This window comes from Vollenhovia emeryi, unplaced genomic scaffold, assembly GCF_000949405.1.
Source record: "Vollenhovia emeryi isolate VEMERY1.0 unplaced genomic scaffold, V.emery_V1.0 DF939189.1, whole genome shotgun sequence".
Taxonomy (NCBI): Eukaryota; Metazoa; Arthropoda; class Insecta; order Hymenoptera; family Formicidae; genus Vollenhovia; species Vollenhovia emeryi.
The window spans coordinates 376,662-384,564 of NW_011967177.1; the positions used below are offsets into that span (position 1 = coordinate 376,662).

General features: G+C 39.9%; 2 protein-coding genes across 3 annotated transcripts in view; both read right to left on the reverse strand.

Moving 5' to 3' along the window:
- Window positions 1–2,743, reverse strand: part of LOC105562387 (filamin-A) — a 49,784-nt gene extending 47,041 nt beyond the window's left edge. For both annotated transcript variants that reach the window (XM_012013183.1, XM_012013182.1), the window contains exon 1: window positions 2,652–2,743. The gene's annotated coding sequence lies outside the window, so the exon portion shown is untranslated. The remainder of the gene's footprint in view (window positions 1–2,651) is intronic.
- A 1,809-nt stretch (window positions 2,744–4,552) lies between these two features.
- LOC105562388 (succinyl-CoA ligase [GDP-forming] subunit beta, mitochondrial) overlaps window positions 4,553–7,903 on the reverse strand; it is a 6,814-nt gene continuing 3,463 nt past the window's right edge. The window contains exons 2-6 of the mRNA XM_012013188.1: window positions 7,235–7,334; window positions 6,369–6,964; window positions 6,122–6,256; window positions 5,911–6,039; window positions 4,553–5,534 (exon numbers count right to left, since the gene is read on the reverse strand). Coding sequence (XP_011868578.1) covers window positions 5,422–5,534; window positions 5,911–6,039; window positions 6,122–6,256; window positions 6,369–6,964; window positions 7,235–7,334 — 1,073 coding nt within the window. The 3' untranslated portion in view covers window positions 4,553–5,421. The remainder of the gene's footprint in view (window positions 5,535–5,910; window positions 6,040–6,121; window positions 6,257–6,368; window positions 6,965–7,234; window positions 7,335–7,903) is intronic.

Sequence of the window (7,903 nt, forward strand, 5' to 3'; positions counted from 1 at the left end):
CAAAGTTATATCACCGTCTTCTACAAATGGCCCATCGAATTTTCTGCGCATAATAGAAAATTAATCGGACGCACGTTAAATTACGAATCGCGGCGCACGGCGAGAGATGCCAAGTTATTTTTGGTACGCGCACGTATACGTGACTTTTTTCCCAAGGTCTGATATTACATCCGAAAGATGAACTTCATAAGCCTGAACATTGTTGTCTGCAAACGCTGAACAGATAACGCGATCAAAGTTATCTTTTTACAGAGAGGTTTAGTTGACATCGCGTCGAGACACACTCGCGTACAATTTAATAACAAATTCAATATAAACGTGAAATACATTTCGCGATTTAACATCCCGGCGTCGCGATGAAATAAACGGAATAAATTCCTGACTCTCCTGCAAAAAGTTTTGGCGATTTAAGAATCAGGTTTTTATATAATCACCTGGTTCCCTGGTGCCTCTTACATGTAAAATGTCACCATGTGGCATAAATAATATGTCATCGATAGAATTCACGGCGATACTATGTTTACACGGTACACTGTTATCTATAATTATCTGTGAAAGTTGTGGCAAGATGACGCGATGATGTTAAAATACGATTCTTTTTTATCGCGGCACTCCGGAGCCAAGAAGGAGATTCAAGATACCACTTCACTCGAATGTAGTCCGATCAAGCTGTCATCGAATCGAGAGATTTTAGTATCTGTTCATCCGCATCAAAGTACGATTCGCATTTTCGTTTCAATCGAACTATATAAGTAATGTTCAAATAAATAAAAAGAGTCGTCATGTACCTACATATTTCTCTCTAATTGCATGCACAATAAGTGTGTCTTCCGTTAGACTTCACGCCCTTTCCACTGCTTCTTTCCTAGAGACACCAACATTTGAGACAAGGCAATACGAAGCGGGTGTATCCTCGCCTCGTTTCAATTCGCGTTGCTTTGTCCCTAATGTTTATCAACAGCCTCGTCAGCTGAGCGACCATGCGGTGACCCAGTAGCCGGGGGGCTCCGAATCTTGGAGAACATCTCAAGAATAAACTCCCTGCAGCCCCCCAACCCCGGGGCCAGTCACTCTACTACGAACCGAACACTAGTAAAAATGAGATTAATCTACATCATCAAATCATTCATCACAATACCAGTTCGTTGGTTTTTAATATACGATTATATTCATTAAAGGCATTTTTAATAAGCTTATTAAACTGATTACTGCGTCAACGTGTGTTCCACGATAAACCGTTCCTTTTATTATATTTACAAACTTTTCAGAAGTTTACCTTGCACAATCGGCGAAAAATTAGTTACTTAAATATGCAGCGGATGCGCATGTAAATTTGTAAAAAGAATACGAAATTCATAGAGGCACATTTTTTTCAATAAATTTGCGGTACTCCGAGACAATTTTAAAAAATCACACAAATTCGCTCGTTCGGACGAAAGAGTCCTCTATTTTGTACGACTGACTTATCAGTGGTCCACGAAAAACTGTGTGCGCCTGTAATATCGGAATTCAATACGCGCTATAAACCACAGGATAACTATTTTACAAATGCTTATGTTGGTAAGCAGTTTGCAACCAGTATTGTCCCAATAACTTGTGCTACTAGGATATGATCGGTGCACGTGCACTGTAATTGATCTAAAGCAATTGTTTGGCCAAGTGGGTCTTGAAGGAAAACCACTTGGAGCACTAAGAATGCAGCGAGATGTTTGCTGCCGTTAATAATGAGGTCAAGTTACATCGATAAACTTGATAAATTGATTTATGTGATTGCCCGCCTCTAGATCGCGATACTGTAATGACAATATCGCGTACCCAAGAAATATCGTAATGACAAGTTCCGCGACAAATTTAGAATCGAATTTTATCTAATAAAAGTTTACCGCGCGCTTCAACTGGATATAAACGTTTAAAGAGATCCCGCGAGAAGATAACGAAATGATGATTTTCTACAGTGAGACTTTGACGCGTCTTCTAACAAAAAGTCTGCTTCGGTCTTGATCATCAATAAATGGAAAATGAAAAGTCGCAATAACTAAAATTGATGCAATATAAAGGAACACTCTGCCAAAAAGATGGGTTTGCGTCGATATGTTAAAACGAGGACGATCGTCGTTTTTAAACTGTTTTCAGACCGCGAGAGGAAAGAAGCGAACCCCGATGGAAATATTTTACTAAAAGTACCACGAGATCGATGAAAAATGAAATAAAAGCCATTGAAGAATTGAACGTGTCTCAAAATAGATCGTAACTTTCCTTATAAAGTTCACTGTAACACCACAAGATGTAAGAAAAGTTAATGCACCACTTGAAAAGTAATTAAAAAAGTAAGAAATACTAGATACGAAATTTACTGAATTGAGCTAAAAATTGCTACTTTTTTTTGTGAAAGAAAAAGAGTCGAAGTAATCTCACGGAACTCTTACCAAAATACCGATGAAATAATAACGAAACGGGATCGGTCGCGCGCGCGAGAAGGTCTTTCGCGTGCATTTCAGCAAAACTTCATTGCATTACTTTTCAGTAAAATATTCCCAGGGGAGTCTCTCGCCACGTTTCCGTTGTTCCGCTCCCGTTACTTTCTCAGTGCCCGCGTTTATCGTCCTCGCTCGGAGTCGTTAATCGCGATCGAACGCCGGCGCGGATCTTACATGCACAGGGGGGGCGGCCGATCTCTCCGGGTCGGGGATCGACGCGACGCTCTCGATCGGCACGGCGCGGTTCGCAGGCGATTACTGACGTTTACGCCGTCCGCGAACCGGGAGTCGAACATACGTCGAAAGAAGTTAACTCGGATCCGTAAAGTTGTCCGAGAATAGTACGCGCTCCCTCGCCGTCCCCTTGGGCCCGAGGGGGCAGGGGGGTCGGTCTATATATACGCACACGCACGTATCGGGGGGGTCGTCCCCGGTCCCGCCACCGCCCACTCTCCCTTCGCGGGAGAGACGTGGACGCGCGCGCGAGAAGGATCGGGTTTAAATTCGTATACGAGGGGGAAGAGCGAAACGAGACGAGAGTCGGTCACCCGCTCGCGCTGGCCTGACACTGAAGAGAAAACTAAGACGGTCATTGTTACGCGCCGCGCACTATATTATGATATCAAGTTGATCTTTCGCCATCAGCAGAATCCCCCTTCTCTTACATGCGGTTTTAGCGGTTGCCCCCCCCGGGTTCCTTCCTGGAGAACACGAGCGTGTCGCGACGAATTAATTATCGATCATTCGCTTATTCGCGACTCTCGCCACCGCGACCGCTCGCAAACAACGCAAAAATCTCGGGAACGATTGGAGGACAGCTGACGAAAATGCACACGCCCGATGGATAAACGGCGTTTGGAATCTCGAGACGGAACACGTGGAAGCTGATGCTAACGCAGTGTATCCATCGTGCTTCAAGTCGGCGAGATGTTTAAGGGGCGACGAAACGATTATTTTAAGAGAGGCTTTATTTTTAACGTAGAGGATTATTCAACGCCAGTAATTGATTAAACAATGTAGAAGAATTGCATGACGACCAATGGCTGGCGAGTTCTAATTAAAGAAATTCACTGCGAAAAATATTACCTCAGCCAGGGTTTGAACCTGGACCTCCCTACACTCTAGGCGCGCCTCTCGACCAATTCGACCACCGAGGCATATTTTTTTTTATTTTTAAATAAAAACGCACCTCCGCACCTCCCGCACATTTTTACGCTGTACATTACACGCGCATCGATCTGCATGCCTAGCTATAAAACGAGCGACCCACTAACGCGCACCATGCGAAAGGTAGAAAAAGTCTGCTACGGCCGGGACCTTATGCTAAAAATCACTGCCCATATTTGGGCCGATCTCTCAGGCGAGCGCGACGCGCGCTCAAAGCGAGTTATCGCTTCTGCCCGGCGAAAGAGTTTCTACTTATAAAGACGCGGAGACCATACATGGGCGAAATGTCGATCGCGCGTTCACGCGCGGCTGCCGCTCCTCCTTTCGCGACGCCACGCGCGACCGGCGTGCCTTGAACACGCGGGATTCAGTCTTCGATACATTCGAGATGAAGATGATTCGTTACTCGCTTCGCTAGAACTCGGGGATTTAATTAGCCCTCGGGTAACTTCTCGACGACGGCAGTTAGCACGGATGATTCAAAGCGACGAGTGAATTTACAGCCTTACTCATGGACCCTTGTCGTCTTCGATCTAACATGCTTGTATCTAACAAAAATAATTAAAAAATGCCATATGAACCGAGAACATTATAAATATTCAAACACGCTTGTAAAGCGCAACAAAACTGCGGAAGGTAACGATGCACTTTTATGAAGATAATAAATTAGGAATATAAATGTAAACTCACCTTCTTCATACATTCTTTCAATACTTATTTTTCGAAGCTATTTGAGCTTTGTTCTATGAATGTCAGTTAAATCCTATTGAGTTAAAGTAAAAATCAAGTTCTCTCCACAAATGAGACTCTAAGTAATGAAACTAGAAGAGCTAAAAAAGACAAAAGAAATAAGAATTTATATTAAGGAAATTTGAAATATATTTATTTTCTCTTTCAGTATAAACCAATTTAAATAAAAATTTATCTATTTACAACATAATTACAAAACTAAATAAAGGATATAAAATCGGACGTACACATATGGTATATACATGCAGGAGCAATTCAATAAATGTTGCCGGATTCAATTACGCGGACTAATGCAATAGTTTGTTCATTATTTAATAGTGGCTCATAAAAACAAATCATACAGTTACCTAATAAATTAACCATGTAAATTATAATGAAATAATAACAAGCAAACGGAAATCCTACGTCATCGATCTGAATTAGCTACAAAATAAATGTTGAAGAACAACTTGAGCTCGAGACTAACAATAAGCCAGAACCTATATATGCATTCACCACTACTCTACAATTCATATACGTTAAATGTCTCAATCAGCGATTTCAATTACAGTACGTAAACATAACGCAACACAATAATATACACATACCGATCTCGTTTTAACAGAATTGAAATGAGTTTTAAAATTCTAGAAACAATACAATCTTTTACCTCTTTATAGAATAACAAAAACAGCTGCTTATCTTAGCGATATTAATCCGATATTAACAGAAGTGCAATCGGAATGTACGTTCCACTATGAATGATGATTGAATCGAAGACAAAGTTCAACAACAGTATATAACAATATGCAGCACTGTAGATGCGTATTTGAACTTATGCGAATACGTTTACTACGTAAGTCACATGACATAGAAAGTAATCGATATAACAGTATGCGCACGGAACGTCTTGTTATAAAAAGAAACGACGTTCGTAAACAATTCCCTACCCCTTGTTCGCGTCAAGTTATTGTTTCTTTACATTAGAAGAACTGATTTCCAGTCTTAGACAAATATGAGTCGATAGCATACAGTCATACTGATACGATTATGTTTTTACAGAGATTACCGCTTTTTTCGCCGCCTCATCCAAATTATTCGCTGTGAGAATGGGCAATCCAGATTCGGACAGAACTTTCTTGGCTTCTATCACATTAGTACCTAAGAAACAAATACATTGTTTGAAAGTCTTGATTTATAAACCTTAACTATTACCAGAACACAAAAACAATATCATAGAGGAGGGTACACCTTTTAGCGGGTTTTGTTACCGCTCGGGGATCGTTTTATTTTTCTGTTTTCTTAAGTATTTTTCTTCGTAAAAACCGAAAAATGTCATTATAATAACGCCAGCCTTAAGGAACAATTGGTACATTGAAATAAAATTCTTATTCGCTTCCATGTTAATCGAAAGCAAAAAATGGTATCAAGCAGTAACGAAACCTGCTGAAAGTTGACACTTTTTTAGGATTTAAAAATGATAAAGACAATCAAACACTTAAGATAGGAGAAAAGATGGGGGATTAAGATATTTTACCTTCCAATCTTACAACCAGCGGTATTTTAAGTCCTAAATTTCGCGAGGCTGCGATAATTCCTTTTGCTATCGTTGCACAATTCACGATACCTCCAAAAACGTTAACGAGAATGACTTTAACCTTTGGATCTGATGGGGAGAAAAAAACAGAAATTAGTTTGCATTTCACGTTTATATCAATTGTATCTAAATTGTTCTGCATGTTACATACCTTCACTGAGAATTCTAAACGCCTGGAAAACTTGGTCTTCTTTCACATTACCGCCAACATCCAAGAAATTAGCTGGTGATCCTCCATTTAATTTGATAATATCCATTGTAGCCATAGCTAGGCCAGCTCCATTTACTACACATACAAACGTACAAAAATATTACATCTTATATATTTAGACTACATGGCACTCGATCGACAGTTAATTTATTGATTGGAAACATGTCAACAATGTGATATACTTTACCTAGACATCCTATATTACCATCCATACCAATGTAATTTAAGTTAAATCGCGACGCGTCCACTTCTCTGGGATCTTTCTCGCTGACGTCTTCTAAGGCAAATAGGTCTCGCTGTCTAAATTGCGCATTATCGTCGAAGGCGATTTTTGCATCTACCGCTACCACTTGCTTGTCCGTCGTCTCCACCAACGGATTTATTTCAACTTGCAGGGCGTCAATATCCACAAATAGCTTCCATAGATTTTTCAATTCGTACATGGCTTTATTAAGAATATCCGTCTCAGAGAATCCCAGGAAGGTGCACACATCCTTTGCTATTTCATCATCGATCCCGTGATAAATGTCCAAGGGGACGGTTTTGATTTGTTCCGGATGTTTCTCTGCAACTGCCTCGATATCCATTCCACCAGCTGGAGACGCTATTAGCACTGGCCCGTTGTGCTGACGATCCATGAGAATACAGACGTAAGTCTCACGCGCGATATCCACCGACTCGGCTATCATAATTTTCTGCACCAATATGCCATCCTTTGAAGTCTGTTTAGTGATGAGTCGATGACCTAACATATTCTTCACATAATTTGCAACGGCGTCGCGGCTATTAGAAGGGAAAACATTGAAAACAATATATAATTTACATACACCATATGTTTTATAAGAAAACGTGAAAAAAACATGCACATATTCCAGTAATTTTTTATTTCAAATAAAATATTGTCTGTAAATGCTCTTTAAAAGCTAAACAGTTAAATTCTAAATAAATTTTTTATTATCTGGAGAATAAATTGTGATGAAGGTTTATCTATTGAATAAAATATTTCAATTGCAAAGTGCTTAAAATTTTTTTTTTAATTACACCAATGCTCACTCTTTGGTAAGATGTACACCTCCCTTGAATCCATTATCGAACCAGCCTTTGCCGCGGCCACCAGCTAAGACCTGGGCCTTAATAACAAATTCACCGGCTTCTGCAAGACATAGAAAGCTGTAAAATATACAGTTATGTCCGCTCCTGCACGAGTTACAGATGACTGCTAACATAATGGTGCGCGTGAGTATAACTGATTCGCTACGTGTTAGGCAAGAGCATAATACAAAGTAATACTACGTGTCATAAGCTCTTCTGGCACACACAAATGTACATGAAAAATTTCCAAGCGGAACAAAAAGTCATTTAAAAGTCAAGATGGCATGAAACGTCATTTCTAGAAAATCAAAATATCCTTTTAATTGTGCAAAGTAAATTTGGTTTTTAAAGCATTGATATCCCACTGTTCCATTCACAAGACACAAAATAAGAGATCAAGAGTACAAATCTTACAAAATATTGAATTGTACTTTATCATACAAATCATATTTTTATCGTAGTAGGATCGTTTTTGATAAAAAGAACATTTTGTATTCGTTACTATCCATTATTATCTAACAAGTCGTAACATCCCAGACAGCATGCATGTCTAAAAGGCATCTTTAGGACGGCATTAAGTTGTCTCTCAAGGCCTGTGTTCACGATGCTAAAACTTGGTCCAAGTTCTAG